General features: G+C 37.4%; 1 protein-coding gene and 1 pseudogene across 1 annotated transcript; both read right to left on the reverse strand.

Annotated features, from left to right (window-relative positions):
* Positions 1–4,496: 4,496 nt before the first annotated feature.
* On the reverse strand, positions 4,497–5,435 carry LOC101550998 (olfactory receptor 6C74-like). Its single transcript, XM_004601856.2, has one exon. It carries the CDS (start codon positions 5,433–5,435, stop codon positions 4,497–4,499), a length of 939 nt encoding a protein of 312 aa, XP_004601913.2.
* Positions 5,436–17,295: 11,860 nt separating this feature from the next.
* LOC101538582 (olfactory receptor 6C74-like) lies at positions 17,296–18,235 on the reverse strand (annotated as a pseudogene).
* Positions 18,236–18,528: the final 293 nt, after the last annotated feature.

Genomic DNA, 18,528 nt, shown 5'->3' on the forward strand with positions numbered 1-18,528 from the left:
GGAGTCAACCTCCTGGTAGTTGTTTCTACAATTCTTGGGTGTTAGTCTCCCACTCTGTTATTCTATATGCCATAGATGAGTGCAATCTTTCTATGTCTGTCTCTCTCTCTCTGACTCATTTCACTTAGCATGAAACTTTTCATGCCGATCCACTTAAATAAAAAATTTGTGACCTCCTTTTTTCTAACAGCTGCATAGTATTCCATTGTATATATGTACCAAAGTTTCCTCAACCAGTCATCCGTTCTAGGGCATTCGGGTTTTTTCCAGATTCTGGCTATTGTAAACAGTGCTGCGATGAACATACATGTGCAGATGCCATTTCGATTATACTTTTTTGCCTCTCTGGGATATATTCCCAGCAGTGGTATTGCTGGGTCAAATGGGAGCTCAATTTGTAATTTTTTTGAGAATTGTCCATATTGTTTTCCAGAAGGGCTGAACCAGTCGGTATTCCCACCAGCAGTGTAGAAGGGTCCCTTTCTCCCCACATCCTCTCCAACAGCGGTTGCTTTTGTTCTTTTGGATGTGTGCTAGTCTCTGTGGTGTGAGGTGGTATCTCGTGGTTGTTTTGATCTGCATCTCTCTGATGATTAGTGATGTAGAGCACTTTTTCATGTGCCTTTTGGCCATTCATATTTCTTCCTTGGTAAAGTTTCTGTTCATTTCTTCGTCCCATTTTTTGATGGGGTTGGATGTTTTCTTCTTGTAGAGTTCAACCAGTGCTTTATATACCATTGATATCAACCCCTTATCTGATGGGTATTGTGTAAATATCCTTTCCCATTCTGTGGATAGTCTTTGTATTCTGGTCACTGTAACTTTTGCGGTGCAGAAGCTTTTTAGTTTAATGTAGTCCCATTTGTTGATCTCTGTTTTTACTAGAATGCTTAGTTCTGTGTCACCTTTGAAGATACCTTTATCTTCAATATCGTGGAGGGTTTTGCCGACCTTATGGTTTGTGGTCTAATGTTGAGGTCTTTAATCCATTTTGATCTGACTTTTGTGCATGGTGTCAGGTCAAGGTCTAAGCCCATTTTTTTGCATGTGGTTGTCCAGTTGTGCCAGCACCATTTGTTAAAGAGGCTTTCCTTGCTCCACTTCACATCTCTTGGTCCCTTATCAAAGATTAGATGATCATACATTTGGGGTTGTGTGTAAGGATATTCCACCCTGTTCCATTGGTCTACAGCTCTGCCTTTGTTCCAGTACCATGCTGTTTTAATTGTTACTGCTTTGTAGTAAAGTTTGAGGTTGGGGAGGGTGATGCCTCCCATCGTATTTTTCTCAAGAATTGTTTTAGCTATCCTTGGACGTTTGTTGTTCCATATAAATTTTAAGATTGCTTGATCCATTTCTTTGAAGAATGTCATGGGTATACTTATAGGGATTGCGTTGAATCTGTATAATGCTTTGGGGAGTATTGCCAATATAATGTATTTTTAAAAATTAATAAAGTTATTGCATTTTTCTTTTTAGCTTTCACTGTATCACTGTCATTCTGTTGCTCATAGATTTGCTCGAGCAGGCACCAGTAACATCTCCATTGTGAGACTTGTTACTGTTTTTGGCATATTGAATACGCCTCAGTAGCTTGCCAGGCTCTGCTGTGCGGGTAAGATACTCTCGGTAGCTTGCCGGGCTCTCTGGGAGGGGCAGAGGAATCGAACCCGGGCCGACCACGTGCAAGGCAAATGCCCTACCTGCTATGTTATAGTTCCAGCCCAAAAAGTTATTGCATTTTAATTATAACCTATTTGTATTTTTCACAAGCTTTATCAAAAGGAAATAAGAATGAATCAATGGAGATAAAGTTTTTTATTCTGCTAGGACTTAAAGATAGAATTTTGTTAAAATGGTCACTTTCTTGATTCTTTTTTAAAAACATCATATTAACTATGATAATGACTATATTTTTGTATTGCAGATTCCATGCTTAATGATTTTCACCATATTTTTTTCCTCTACAACTTCTCCTTCTTGGAAATCTCATTCAGACTGCTTCACTATTTCATTTTCTGATAGCCACATAGTTGAAGACTGAACCATTTCCAACAGCAACTGGGGAAACTAAATTTTATATTATAATTTAATTAGAATGTCTAAAATAGTGCTGTTTGATTTTGATTTGAAGACATTTTGAAGAATTTCAAAATTGTATGTTTCTAAGTCATCTGATTATCACACATCTCAAAAGTTAAAACAAGATTGAATGAGAAGGTATTTTGGTGGGGAGGTGCATCTCCAAAAGAGTGCTCAGAAGACACAGGGGTCTTTTCCCATCATTCTTATGATTCCTGTGGAGAATCAGGGCCAGGACAGTTAGGATCAATATTTAGTGATGTTTGTGAGACCTTGAGTTGCTGATCATTTAAATAGGGCTGATTGCAGGCAATGTAAATGTCTTAACTCTGTATTTTCTCTCTGGCTCCTAGAAAGCCTTTGTTTAGAAGAGCTAGACTCATATTTATAGTCATAGAATACTTCCATGGTAAATCATTAGATGATGCCAGGAATTTTAAAATATAGAAATGTCACTGTCACTGTCATCCCGTTGCTCATGGATTTGCTCGAGCGGGCACCAGTAACATCTCCATTGTGAGACATGTTACTGTTTTTGGAATATTGAAAACGCCATGGGTAGCTTGCCAGGCTCTGCTATGCAGGCGTGATACTCTTGCTGGGCTCTCCGAGAGGGACGGAGAATCAAACCCGGGTCAGCCACGTGCAAGGCAAACGTCCTACCCGCTGTGCTATTGCTCCAGCCCAAAATATATAAATGAGGTTTGGAACATAGTAAAGGGGGTGGCACTAGCTTTGAATGCAGCAGATCCCTGTTTGATCCCAAGCACCATGTGGAGTCCCCTGAGTACTACCAGGAGTACTACTTAGTACTACCAGGAGTGACGAGCATCAAACCAAGAGTAAGCCCAGAGAAATATTAGGTACAGTACCCCCCCAAATTAAAAAGAGAAAAAACATATGATGTATTATAGGACAACTTAGTGATAAATTTGCAGTTTAATTTGCACAATAATAACAAAGTACACAAATAAGTAAAAACCTTAAAACTTAACCTGATTGATACATAACAGTATCTAAAGTAAAATTATTGATAGAATCTGATTTTGATGTTAAATGGTAGTATAATCTAATATTTTTTTATTCTCTATGTCCTTAGAATTTTTAATATTGCTTCATGTCCTAGATCAATACATTATTTACTTAAATTGAAAGCATATTAATCAAAAGATATCTAAACAATTATTTCAATATTTATTATTTCAGAAATCACAGTAACAATGAGTCAAATATCTTTAGATTTAGTTCACCAATGACTTCTATGGACTTACAGAGTGGTTCCGTCAATTACATGTAATATGTATTATTCTATTGTATTCTGATCTCTAAGATAAGAACTTAATTATGTCTTTTTATAGAAGCAATTTATAGATAACTTCATATCCCAAGTTTGGAGGACAAGAAAATATTAAATGAACCATATATTTTAATTTAACTGTAAAATATTCTAAAGGTTGACATGCTTTATCTACAATATTTGTTTTTAATTTTAACAATTTTGTAATAGAAACTAGCAACTGGTTATCTACAATGTACTTTAAAAAATGCAATTTTTCAAAATGCAAAATTTTATTTGGTTTGTTTGGAGGCCACCCCGGGCTATGCATAGGACTCACTCCTAGCTCTGTGCTAAGGACTTGCTCCTGCAGTCTCCGACGACCATAATACAGTGCCAGGGACAGAGTCAGGTCTGTCTCATGCAAGGCAAGTACTGTACCCGCTCTACACGAAAACATTTTTAACCTGGGCATCAATAGTTAGTAGCAAACAATATACACTTTCAAATAAAAAAAAATTTAAAAAAATCAATTCTTACACTGCAGCAGCTTTCTTTTAGTTTGTTAAAGTAAGCACCAATAATTTGGAAGTATTTCAAAAGTACAAATGTTAGCCACTTTATTATTTTTTTTCTTTTTGGGTCACACCCAGCGATGCACAGGGCTTACTCCTGGCTCTGCACTCAGGAATTACTTCTGGCAGTGCTCGGGGAACCATATGGGATGCTGGGAATCGAACCCAGGTTGGCCGTGTGCAAGGCAAATGCCCTACCCGCTGTGCTATTGCTCCAGCCCCTGTTAGACACTTTAAAGTCATCTGTAAAGTCTAAAAGGATGGCAATACTTTAAAGTGTCATAGAATATTCAACATAATTTGAAGGAAAATATTTTATATTTTGATGAGAATTCAAAGCAAAAGATACATTGAAAAATGAACTGATTTAGATAATATAAAAATAATTTGTTATTATATAAGAAATTAGCTGAAAGATTGATGTGGAAATAAAGCTATAAAATATAAGATAATCATCAGGAAAATGAGACCCCTAAAATAAGAGAACATTTTTACTGTACACTAGAATTGAATATATATATAATACAAAGAAGTTTTTTATTTTATATGTTGCATATACCAATTCACTTCTTTAAGGAGGAAACAACTCTTTGCAATGTATTCATGAAGGCTGTTTTCACTTGTTTGTTCCTTAAGGTGTAGATAAAAGGATTTAAAAGTGGAGCCACGGAAGTATTGAGCACGGCAATTCCCTTCGAAAATGATACTCTTTGTTCAACTGATGGTTTAGCGTACATGAAAATGCAACTGCCGTAAGAAAGGGATATCACAATCATGTGAGACGAACATGTTGAAAAAGCTTTTTTCTTCTGACTAGCTGAAGGGAACTTTAGAATTGTTACTGCAATATAGGCATAAGATATTATCACCATTATCAATGTGACCAAGAGTGTCACTAAAGCAGAAATGAAGCCCAGTGTCTCTAGGACGTGGGTGTCTGAGCAGGAGATCTGCATAAGAGGAGTTGTGTCACAATAGAAGTGATCAATAATATTGGAGTCACAGAAATCAAGGTTTATGCCTAAAAGGAGAGGCACAAAGATGGTAAAAAAGCCAGCCACCCAACAGCAGAGAAGAAGCGTTAGGCACACTTTACCATTCATGATGGTTGTGTAGTGCAGGGGCTTACAGATGGCCACATAACGGTCATAAGACATGGCTGCTAGCAAGTAAAATTCGGAGGCTCCAAACAGAAAGGCAAAAAAACATTGAGTAACACAACAGTCATAGGAAATGGTTTTGTCCCCAGTGGCCATCGTAGCCAGCAATTTAGGGATGCATGTAGTAGTATAGGAAATTTCTAAAAAGGAAAAATTCCGGAGGAAAAAGTACATGGGGGTCTTGAGTTGAGTGTCTACTAGAGTAAGTGTGATAATGATCAGATTACCAGAAATGCTTAGCAAATAGGTGAAAAAGAGGAAGATAAATAATATAACTTGTATTTGTGGATCTTCCGTCAAACCTGCAAGAATGAAGACTGTCACTTTTGTATGGTTTCCCATTGCTGTGCTGTAGGGGTTTTATGGGATTTTTTTAAATTATTATTTGTTTTTGAATTTGATCCACATTTTGAGATGTTCAGGGTTACTCCTGGTTCTCCACTCAGGGGTATGGTAATGTTCAGGACACCACAATTGATGGCCCCATCAAATTTGGGTGAGCTGCATGCAAGGTAAGCAACTTGCCTGCTGTGTTGTAGTTTTGGAGGATCAAATATAATTTTTAAATATTGGTAATCCCAATATAAAAATAAAAGGAATTACTAATATTTAATGTAGGATAGCAAACCAATGTTTCAGGAACAGTAAAATAATATTCATGTTTGCAAGATGATTTTTTATGAAAAACAATTAATAAAATTTCCAGGGTACATTATATACGTATGGAATTCAATCTTATTTCTACAATTCTATAGTCAAACACCCGCCATAAAAATTGTAGTTTATAGATGATTTTATCTGAATCAATTGAAGGAAAATTAGAAGAGGGTTTAAACAATAAAAAACAAATTCTTTTCCTATCTTGTAATATGCAAAAATTAGGAGTGTGTTGTTTTTTTTCTCTTGGATAAAAGACGTTTTTATTCTAGAAAATTCTTTACACTATTCTTTGCACTATACACATATATTTTCAATTAAAAAATTATCCATCATCAATAAACAGGGTTAGCATGTTGTCACTCAACTACTTAAACTTAAATATTTGATTCTGTCATGTATTTTCATGACCAGTGAGATCCAGTTTCACATAAGGAAATATGAGACATGAGGAGCCATTGCATTTACTGTACTTAACATTAGGATTTCCAGCCCCTCAGTCTTTGTTATTATCTCCATTATTCATGTTATAATGAGAAGAGAAAATCAGCAGCAACAGTCTCGTCATATATAAATAATATATATAAATCTCATATATAAATCAGAAACTGCCATTTCTCTCAGCAGGTGATGATTCTGAAAAATAGGAAAAGAAAAAGTGTGAGGCTAAAGAACGTGATATATATATAGTATATGAAGTTATAGGAACAAAAAATTAAAAGTAGGGCAACATTGAAAATAGACTATAGGAAACTCGTAGAGATGGAAGCTTTGATTAGGTATAGGCTAGTAATCAGAAAAAAGAGAATTTTGAAATATGAAAATTTGAAAGTAAAATATGAAAATTTGTAAGTAAAAATTATAAGACTTAGAATGAAAATTAATAAATAAATAATATAGATATGTTAATTGGAAATAAAGAATGAGAAACAGAGCAAGCAATATTTAGTAAATAAAACTTACAAAAATGCTTATCTATTTTGTGATAAATCTAATTTTGTGATGGTCTAATGGCTCTAAAACTTATTTCATAAGAGCATCCACAAATTCTTCTATGTTAATAATGTGTATTTATGTCTATATTAAAATTGAGTCCATATATTTCAGGTCCTTACACTTAGTATTTTATACTTTGTCTAAAACACATGTAAAGAAAAACAATTTAATGGTCAATATGGCCTAAAAGAAATGAGAAGTGAAACCGTGTCAAATCTCAAATACTCAATGAATCACACAATAATCATCAGAAAACTTTAGGAGGTATATATTTCCCTGTCAAAAAAATATTTAAGCAATCAGTAAAGTTATACAAAATATAATAAAAGAAATATTAACTGAAAAATAATAATTTCCTGTTTGTTCTGGTGCAGGGAATGCAAAATGGAAATATGAACTGCTCAAAATGTGAAAACTCCACCATTTCCTTTGTAAAAAAGACATATATACAGCCTTGGTTTAATAAATTTTTCTACACTTCAATACTTAACTCTTTCATCATCTTGTTATGGGATCAAGACATTATGATATTTAATTTATCTCTAAATAAATATCACTGTGCCCAACAACAACTTATTCCCTTATCTATAAATTGCAGCCTATAACTGATTTTGCAGCCTATAACTGCTTTCAGTTATATCTGGATTTAGACTTAGTGTATCAATTTTATATTATTATTATTATTTACTTACTTAGGCTTAAATCATTTCCAAATATCACTCACAAGTCCATATAACATTAATCAGCAATAGAACCCATGGAATATTTATACTTTGTACATTTTCAATGAAAATATTTATAAAAATGGAAAATTCTCAGGAGATTATGATGCTGAAGACACCATTCCCAAAGGATCCAGATGTATTCTTAAATAAGTTCTCCCCAGACACTAAATATTTGATAAAAATTATATTCTTGAACAACTGTTAACAATGTCTCTAGAGAATTTAGTATATACTTCTATGATATTTTTATCTCCAAAATTTGTAATTTGAAAGCTGAGATAAATAGATATTGGAAGAGGGAAAAATGTAGTAATTGGTAATAAAGATGAATAAGCTTATTTGATCAGTAGAAATTTTGTACCTCAAGCTAATGGGCCACTATAATTGCTCAGTTTCAGGAAACATTTGATGGCCTGCATTTCATTTTGAATGCTGCCTTCTCTGAAAATAATCTGTGTGATAGTCTAATTGGTCTTAAACTAGTATTTCATAACAGCATCCTCCAATTCTTCTATGCTGATAGTATGTGCATTTATATCTATATGTCTTGTATGCTATAGAACTTAATTCTACCCCACCCAAAATATCATTTAAGGGCCAGAGAGCTAGAATAGAGGTTAAAGTGTTGTCTTGCACCCTTGGGCCCTGGTTTGATCCCTGACACTGTGTATGATCCCCCTGCTGTAGTGGGCACAGGCACTTGGGTCCTTGACCTCAAGAAGTCAAGAATGAAAGCAAGGGACTGTGGTCATATGAAATACAGGAAAGATTTTAAAGGAAGAGTAAGGGAAAGGGAAAAGGGGAAAAGGCAGGGAGCTCCTAGATGATCAGATATGGCGTGTGTGTGTGTGTGTGTGTGTGTGTGTGGCAGGGTGGGGTGGGGTGGGGGGTGGAGGGAGCAATCCCTGAAGAAGGATTCCAGAGAAAAGGAAAAACTTTTCCCCTTTAAAAACTTTAAAAATAAAAGCGGAGTATTTTTGCTTTAGTATTTCTTTATAGAGTTTAAAAGAGATTGTCTGGGGCCAGAGATAGTATGGCCGGCAGGATACTGGACTTGCTTGCTATCAGGCAGCTTCGATCCTTGCACCCCATATCGTTCCCCAAGAAAGAACAGGAGTGACCCTTGAGCACAGGAGACACCCTGAGCACTGCTGGGTGTTCCCCGCCCTCAAAAAAATAAAACAAATAAAATAAATAAAAAGGAAAATAAGATAAAATAAAGAAGATAGGCTGAGGAAATGGGCTAGGATGTTGAGATAATTGTCAGCTGGCATCCTGTCATCTACTTTATTTGATCATCTGGGTTATAAGGCAGAGCCTCGCTCATTCAGGCTATTAGTCACTACCTATGTTCAACCTTGTGTTATCCTATTCAGTCCTTTTGATAAAGCCATATTCCTAGTCTCACCCTTTTTGTTCCCATTTGTCCCTATGACCCTGAGTCATACCAGAAGTAAGTCCTCAGCACTGCAGGTTTGGTCCAAACCGCAGCCCCCAGTCTCTTCTCAAATGTCGGGAATAAATGAGCAATTTCCATTATTATCATCTGATCGAAATTGGTTTGTCCTCCTCTTTACTTTTCTATTATACAATGATTAAATTGAAAGAGGAAGCACCAATTTCTTTTTGCCAACTGCTGCAAACATCTTCATTTCTGCTGTCTGTATCCTCCACTTTAAGCATTCCTGCTAATTCTGGGCTCTTTCTGAGACTGGGGAAGTTTCCAATTTTTGAAAACCATGAATTCTGCCCCAGATCTTTGGTTCACATGAGACTAAAGGAAAGGGGAAGTACCAGGCATAATGAGAAAAAACTTAATCTAAAGGGTCTTAAATAAATAGACAGTCCCTGCCAGCGTATGTGGGAATGCAAATCATTGATCTTATTTAATCAATACAAATGGGCCTTGCATTAACATCCTCAAGAAAAAAATCAGAATTTTTGATAATTTGATTCCTAAGTTTGTTAAGTAACACAAATTTCCCCCAGTTTTCCTTTAAAAACCTCACAAAAGGAGAGGCATACTTAATTTAGTCTTATACTAAGTTCCTCCCTGCTGGGGAGTAACTTTCTCTTCTACATTCCAATAAACTTTTTATCTAACTCTGAGTAATTTAATTTTTGTTTTTATTTTTGGACAGTGAGTAGGGCTTTTGTCTTGAACATGGCTGACCAGAGTTTGATCCTGGCACCCCATATGTTACAGTTAGCATCACTAGCAGTGATGCCTGAGAGAAGAACCAGAGCACTGCCAGGTGTGACTAAAAAACAAAATAGCAAAACAAATAAGTGGCAGAACCTTCTGCCCCCGTGCCAGGCTGTCTTCATCAGGGACCCCTCAGAGGGAACCGGGTTGAGTTTCTTTTCCTGCCCCAAGAAGAACTCTGGAAGCCGAAAACCTCCAGAACCCAGCCACAGCCATGCTCCAGGTCATTCTCCACATGCTCAGACAAGCCTCACACATGAAGGAACTGATAGAAAAACCCAGGTTTGTGGGACCCGTGGCTGAGATTTCCAAGCTTGCTCAGATGGGGACTGGGCTTCCTCCACCCAGATCCCCCATTTTCCAGTAGCTTGGCAACCACACCCACAAACTGCCCCTGTTGCCATGTAATCCCATCAACTGGCAAGATCCAGAGACTATAAAACTAAGCTCCCGGAAGAGAGCAATGCAGAATCTCACACAGCAGAGCCTGGCAAGCTACCCGTGGGGTATTTGATGTGTCAAAAACAATAACAATAATGGACCTCATTCCTCTGAATGTAACAGGGACAAATGGAGATGTTACTGGCACCCGCTCGAGCAAATCAATGAGCAACAGGATGACAGTGATACAGTGATTCAGTGATTTAAAACAATATATAGATGAAATATGTACTAAAATTTATCTATTTAACTATTCCTGAGAACCTAAGAACTATAGATGAACACAGAAACCCACTGTCACCAACTGTCACTTCATCCTGTATGGTAAAGCATTATTTCAGTCATTAGCACGAGAAATTGCAGCAGAAAAAGTAAATCCAGGCCGCTCTTCGCCCAGATGTGATTCCGAGCGGCTGCACATGAGCAGCCTCTCGGTTCCTGAACGCCCATGATCCTGGAGGCCAACGACTACTTTCAGCACCCAGCGGCTTCTTCCAGAAATGCCTCTAGACTGTGTACTAAGCTATGGCCCCATGCAGCCCCAAAGGATTTTCTCTCTCTGCCTTTCCTTTCCCTGGCGGCGGGGGCCTGGTGACCGCCATCTTATAAGGCCCACTAAACAAAGGTACAAACTTGCAATGATGCGACTTTTGGCAGAAATCCCTCTGGACTTAATTACTAAAATACCATAAATCCAAAACTGCTCATATGCTCTTCATTCTCAGCAATGGAAAACAAAATACCAAATGATGCCTTTTCGGCAGGTCTGATTATTGGGGGAAAATTCCAAACAATAATAGTGAGTTTTCAGTTGAAATATTGAATGTAATCAAAGTAAAGAGAAAGTAAAGTGAAAATCATCAGCCACACAGGAGGGGGTGGGGTGGGATGGGAGGTACACTGGGGTTCTTGGTGGTGGAACATGTGCACTGGTGAAGGGATGGGTGTCAGATCATTGTATAACTGAGACTTAAGCCTGAGAGCTTTTTAACTTATCACATGGTGATTCAATAAAAAAATAAAATAAAATAAATCCAGAGAGAACACAGAGAACACAAATTTCTCTTTCCTCCTCATTGCAGGATGTTTTCGATACCTGCCTGAATATTTAAATAAGATAAAAAAAAAAGAAGAGATGTATTAATACTTGTTGCAATAGTAGCCCATCAGGCTCATCATATCTCTGTTATTGAAACCTGGACAAGGTCTGAACTTTCATTCTACTTAGACTATAACAGATTAACCCCTCTTCTTTTCATCAGAAGTTGACTGAAGAAACAGACCCCAGCTGCACTGATTATTTATGCAACTCAGAGGTTGCTCTGGCAGTGCGTGAAGCATCTTAAAGCAAAATGCACTCAACCCTTGGGGCTATTTTCCCATGCCTGAATTCAACTCTTCATCTTTTCATTTGGCAAGCTTAGGTGCTTTCTTTGCTCAAACTTCTTTTCTGTCATGGCTGTGATATAATAACTACACTACACAGGAGTGGAAGGAAATACACAGAACAAGTTTGAAAAGAAAGAAATTCCGGAGAAAGACCCAAGGTGGGCACAGGTTAAGCAACCAGGATACATAGAGAGAAAGCTTTTAAATACTTCAGTCCCCAGCATCCGTACTCTCCCTTACTTTTCAAAATAAAGTGTCTATGTTTGTTCATCTCGTCTTCATTTCTCTGCTTTCAATCTTGATTGCCTGAATGAAAATCTGAGCCAGCATGAAGCTTGGATTTGTTGAAAGCTGAGTAAAGTGTAGTATTCGAAGAAAATGAACAATCCTTTAGTTGAGTGTTTATGTGAGTTGGAGAATGTTGCCTGGAGGAGAAGTGCCTCAACAAGTGGTGATGGGAAAACTAGGCAATTCCATGTCACTGTCACTGTCATCCTGCTGCTCATCGATTTGCTCAAGCTGGCACCAGTAACAACTCCATTGTGAGACTTGTTACTGTTTTTGGCATATTGAATACGCCACAGGTAGCTTGCCAGGTTCTGCTGTGTGGGCGAGATACTCTCTGTAACTTGCCAGGCTCTCCGAGAGGGGCAAAGGAATTGAACCCAGGTCAGCCTCATGCAAGGCAAATGTCCTACCGCTGTGGTATCACTCCAGCAATTACATACAAAAAAAATTGAATTCAGATATCTTTCAAGTGCCATGCACAAAGGTCAGATAAAAATGTATTAAAGACATAATATGAGACCTAAATCCATGAGGTACATAGGGAAAATGTAGTCAGAATCTTCCATGATGTTGAAGCTAAAGGCATCTTCAAAGATCAAACACCACTGACTGCGCAAGTGAAAGCAAAAATAAACAAATGGATAAACAAATGAGACTACATTAAACCAAGAAGCCTTTTGGACCTCAAAGGAAATTGCAACCAGGATACAAAGACATCCAACAGACTGGAAAAAATTATTTACTCAAACCCAACTGATAAGCAGTTAATATAAAATATATATTTGGCACTGGTAGAACTTTGCATGAAAAAAAACAGCCCCATAAATAAATGGAGAGAAGAAATGAACATAAACTTCCTCAAAGAAGAAATATAAATGGCCAAAAGGCTCGTGAGAAAATGCTTTACATCGCTAGTCATCGAAGAGATGCAAATCATTAATGAAACATTATCTAATGAAACATTAGCTCACAACACAAAACTGGCAGACTGGCACACATCAAAATGAACAAGAACAACCAGTGCTGACATAGATGCTGGGAGAAAGAGAGAGGAAGAAGGAAGGAAGGAAGGAAGGAAGGAAGGAAGGAAGGAAGGAAGGAAGGAAGGAAGGAAGGAAGGAAGGAAGAGAAGGAAGGAAGGAAGAAGGAGAGAGAGAGAGAGAAGAGAAAGAAAGAAAGAAAGAAAGAAAGAAAGAAGAAAGAAAGAAAGAAGAAAGAAAGAAAGAAAAGAAAGAAAGAAGAAAGAAAGAAAGAAAGAAAGAAAGAAAGAAAGAAAGAAAGAAGGAAGGAAAGAAGGAAAGAAGAAAGAAAGAAAGAAAGAAGAAAGAAAGAAAGAAAGAAGAAAGAAAGAAAGAAAGAAAGAAAGAAAGAAAGAAAGAAAGAAAGAAAGAAAGAAGAAAGAAAGAAAGAAGAAAGGAAGGAAGGAAGGAAGAGAAGGAGAAAGAAGAAAGAAAGGATCTTCCCTCCATGACCTAAACATATAGCTATGCCTATATAAAGAAAGCACCCTGTCTTTGCCAGTGAGGCATCCAACTGCCTGCCCCACAATCTTCCTAGTAACGCTTTCTTGCTCACGGTGGAGTCCAGTCTGGTTTCTGGCAGCCTAACAGGCAAGTGAGTTTTAAGTCCTGCTGCCAATGATTGGCTTGACAGTCCCTTCTCTTAGTGCAAAGTTCTGAGAGGTTTTTGTTCCTACTTCACCATACCCGTCCCCAGCTCCCCTATGGGAGTGCACTCCTCAGATTAAAAAAAAAAAAAAAAAAAACACAGCACGGCCCTGCATAGAGCAACAGTAAAACCCTCAGTGAGGTGTCTGGCTTGTCCAGTAGCTTTTCCCATGATGTCCCATGTGCATTCTGCATTCCATTCAGGTATATGGATATCTTTGTGTCATTGCCACAAGGGCATGCTCAGAGCTATATTTTCTGTTAACAAATGTCTTGCATGTTTCTTTAATACTGATTCAGTGTATATTTTGAAGTATGAGGTCAGTTATCTTATCACCTTTATGATCTAGTGACAATGGAACTTCAGAAGTGGCAGCAATATTTACATGAATCTAAGTTTTAAAAGTCTAACACAGGACTAGAGAATACAGAGTTGCCACGGGCACACCCAGTATTACCTATGGGCCCCCTGAGCACCACCAGGATTGAGTGCTCCCTGGTCACAGAATCAGGACTAAACACTATGCACCAGCAGGCATGGCCTAAAAAACTGTCACTGTCACTGTCATCCCATTGCTCATCGATCTGTTCGAGTGGGCACCAGTAGTATCTCCATTGTGAGACTTGTTTGTTACAATTTTTGGCATGTTGAATATGCCATGGGTAGCTTGCCAGGCTCTGCCATGCAGAGGAGATATTCTTGGTAGCTTGCTGGGCTCTCCGAGAGGGGTGGAGGAATCGAACCCGGGTCAACAGCATGCAAGGCAAATGCTCTACCACTGTGCTATCGCTCCAGCCTGGCCTAAAAATAAAAACAAAAATATCTAATACAATTTGAGAATCATTGCTCCATAAAATGACCCGTCATCAATGGGTTCATTATACTTTCAAGAGCTAATATTTGTTCAACTCATGATTCACACATCAAATGTAGTGAAAAAAATTATTAATAAATTTCATAATACCTAGGCAAAGGATTGCATTTCTTTTATTATTATCTTTTACTATTTAATTAGAGCCTTGAAAAATAAGGTAGTTGGTTGTCATCCATAAATTAGAATTTTAGGGTATGCAAACAAAATATGATGTGTTTATAAAAGGTAAAGCTTAAAAAAGTAAAGTTGAAGGTGCTTTTTAAAAATATTGGGGCTAGCTACAGAGGCGGGGTGGGGTGGGGGGATGGGACTGGGGGGTGGGAGGGATATTGGGTTCATGGGTGGTGGAAAATGGGCACTGGTGGAGGGATGGGCTCTTAAACATTGCATGAAGGAAAAACAAGCTCGAAAATGTGCGAATCTGTAACTATACCCTCACAGTGACTCACTAATTAAAAAAATAATAAATTTTAAAAAAACACCAAAAAAATAAAAATAAAAATATTGGAGCTATACCAGAGATTCTCAGGGGTTTCCCTCCTGTCTCTGTGCTCACTGGTCACTTTTAATGCTGAAATAGCGGAAGGAGGGCTTATCTAGAGCCAGGAATTGGTCCTTAGGAGCACGTAAAGTGAATACTTTAATCCCTGTATTCTCTCTGGCCCCACAGAGTGCATTTTTCAACCCCCTCCCCAGCCCCTAGGGTAAACATGTAAATTTCTGTTGTAAATGAAATATTCTTTAAAACTTAGAGCTTGACAAAAATCACTTACACTACTTCCTATTTTACATGTATCACATTTCTCTGAATGCCCTTTTTTATAATTGTTTAGATAAAATGTATTCATCTTTATCCTTAATGTTTGTTTTTATTTGGGAGGGGCACATATAGTGCTGAGTGTTTACTCCCTACTCTACATTCAGGACCACTCTTGATAGGGCTCAGGGGACCATATGTGGTGCCAGAGATTAACCTGATTTGGTCATGTGCAAGGCAAAAGCCCTACCCGCTGTACTAAATGTATTAATCTTACCAGAGGTCACTAATTTAGTTTGAATACCTTGCTATCACAGAAGTCGTTTCCTTTCTCTCTCATAAATATATTGGTATAACTTGTATGACATTTTGAAATGTCAAAGTAATAATCTCATGCCTCTGAATTCCATAAAGCCACAAATTATGTTGTAAGAAAGCTAATAAATATTCAATAAGAAAATTTAAAGTGTTCCTTGAATTGTTTTGATCACATTAAGATTTTATTTAACTCTAGAAATATGGTCAGAATATTTTGCTTTGAATTTAACTATACCAATTATTTAATATTTTCAACCTCTTGAGGAAAACAAGTACAATTCTATCTCTTTAAGGCTTTAATTTTCCTATATTGTTTATTAAAATCACTCTAGTTCTTTACATAGATATCAGTGCCTATTTAGCTCTTAACAGAAAAAGAAGTCAGAATTATTGCTATCCAATTTTGGTAATAATCTATAAAAGATAAATGAGACAGTATTATATAATTTTAAAAATATATGTAATTACATATAATTAGAATTATAGATGATATTTTTGTCAGTGTGTGTTTTTTGTTAGAAAAAGATACATAAGATGATACATGCCTTGTCTGGTTTTGTACATATAAACAAAATTATATATTTAAAAATAGGTTTTGTTGAGTCCTAGAGATACCACAGCATCGGAGATCTCTCCGGGCCCCACTCCGGGCCAGTTTCACTGGGGCACTTCAGATGGAGCAGATGCAGTCTCCCCGCCTACTCCAGATGGTATCCCAGGGACCAAGAGTTATCACAAGCAAGGTCCAGGTATGCAGGTTCCAGGACTGAATCTCCAGGCTGCATGGTTGCAGAGGACATGGGCTGTCCCTTCCCAGGTCCCCGCCCACCAAACAGACTGACTGTCATGCCCACAATTTGCCTCCGGGTACCATCTTAGTGCACCAATAGCCTTGGCCCAGAGACTTCTGATTGAATCAAAATGGATTAGTCCCATACAGTCTCTGGAACCCAAGCATTTACAATCTAGAAATTTACATTTACAAGCACGGCCATGTGAGCTCTTGTGATACTCAAATAGAGCAATGAAAAATAAATTATTTAGCACCTGCCCCTGGCAGGTAGGCTTGAAGAAAAAAAATAGGCTTTGTAACCATTAAATTGTTGACAAATTAAAATAAAATTTTCTACTGAATCCTATAGGGTTATAATGCTTTAGTAATTCTGAATTTCCTTAATTCCATTTCTAAAAATTACCTATATTTCAAAAACTGGGGAAAATTTAATGAAATCAAAACTCAAAATTTACTAAGTTGCTATGGTCAAATATATATTAAGCATTTATGAAATGAACTCCAAAATTTGATTCAACAAGCATTAGGTAATCAACTATAGATATTAAACTAAACTTCATGTAAAAGAGTCCATATTCAAATTCATTCTAAGTCTCTAAATTCCAGGGTATTAAAAGGTAATATGGATAAAATGGATTCCAACTCTAAATATGCCTGAGAAAATCTGAAAGGAATTTTAAAGAGGCACTTTCTGTTTGAAAGAAATTTAACTTTACAGTAAACAAGAAATATATTTCATATGCATTCTCAGCATGCAAAAAGTAAAGGTAATATCTGAAGTGTAAACAGCCCATACTGAAAAAAATAATAAAATAAGAAAGATGGCATTTCACACTGAACAGAAACAATGCAATCAACCCTTTATTTTCTTGTTTGTATTCAATTTTGGGGTCACACCAGTGATGCTCAAGGGTTACTCCTGGTTCCACACTTAAAATTACTTCTGGTAATGTTTAAGAGACCGTAGATGTGTACAATTGAAGCTGGTTGACCACATGTAGGGCAAGTGCCCTACCAGGTATATTATCTCTCCAGACCTACTATTTTCTTATTTTATTTTAATCATAAAGTTAGTATTATTACTAAAGTTTCATTTCATTGACATGACATCCATCCTTTTGATCATATTCTTAAAGGCATCTTTCACTTGTTTGTTTCTCAGTGTATAGATAAAGGGATTCAACATAGGAGCCACAGAAGTACTGAGCAGAGCTATCCCTTTATTTAAAGACACTCTCTCCTTGGCAGAGGGCTTCACATACATGAAGATGCAACTGCCAATAAGAAATAGACACAACCACCATGTGAGAAGAACATGTGGAAAAGGCTTTCTTCCTCTGTTGAGCAGAAGGTATCTTTAGAATGGTTTTTATGATCTTTGTGTAGGAGAGTACCACCAGGACCAGAGTAACCAGGAGTGTCAAAATGGCTGAAATAAGTGCCATCAATTCTATTGTTTTTGTGTCTGTACAAGAAAGCTGCAACATAGGTGAAACATCACAGAAGAAATGATCAACCTTATTGCCTGCACAGAACTCGAGCTTGAGTCCTAAAGTAAGTGGTGGGAAAATCATCAGGAAAGCAGAGAACCAGCAAGCAAAAATCAACATATTGCAGACTCTATCATTCATGATGGTCATGTAATGAAGGGGCTTGCAGATGGCCACATAGCGGTCATAGGACATGGCAGCCAAAAGAAAAAACTCAGTCGCACCCAAGAGGATAGTGAAAAACAGTTGTGCCACACAACTGTTATAAGAAATGGTCCCATCACCTGTTGCTATACTGACAAGAAACTTGGGGATACAGACAGTTGTGAATGTGATTTCTAAAAATGAGAAATTTCGGAGAAAGAAATACATTGGTGTCTTGAGATGTGAATCCAGTAGGGTGAGTGTAATGATGGTTAGATTCCCAGCAGCACTCAATAGGTAAGTGAAGAACAGAAGGACAAAAATTACCACCTGTAATTGTGGGTCATTTGTCAGTCCAAGAAGAATAAATGTGGTCACCGTTGTGTGGTTTCTCATAGCTGGCTCCTATTTAAGAGAACAAATAATAATTGAAATACTTAAGAATCAAGAGAGGAGGGGCTGGAGCAATAGCACAGCGGGTAGGGCGTTTGCCTTGCACACAGCCGACCCAGGTTCGATTCCCAGCATCCCATATGGTCCCCTGAGCACCGCCAGGAGTAATTCCTGATGCATGAGCCAGGAGTAACCCCTGTGCATCGCCGGGTGTGACCCAAAAAGAAAAAACAAAAGAGAGAGGAAAGGCTTATGACATAGCTACTATTTTGAAATTTTAAGCACAGAAGACCTTT

Source organism: Sorex araneus, chromosome 2 (genome assembly GCF_027595985.1).
Source record: "Sorex araneus isolate mSorAra2 chromosome 2, mSorAra2.pri, whole genome shotgun sequence".
Lineage (NCBI taxonomy): Eukaryota > Metazoa > Chordata > Mammalia > Eulipotyphla > Soricidae > Sorex > Sorex araneus.

What these genes read in the sequence shown, in the direction of transcription:
- LOC101550998 (XM_004601856.2), bottom strand. Translation starts at nt 5,435, where the DNA reads ATGGGAAACCATACAAAAGTGACAGTCTTCATTCTTGCAGGTTTGACG.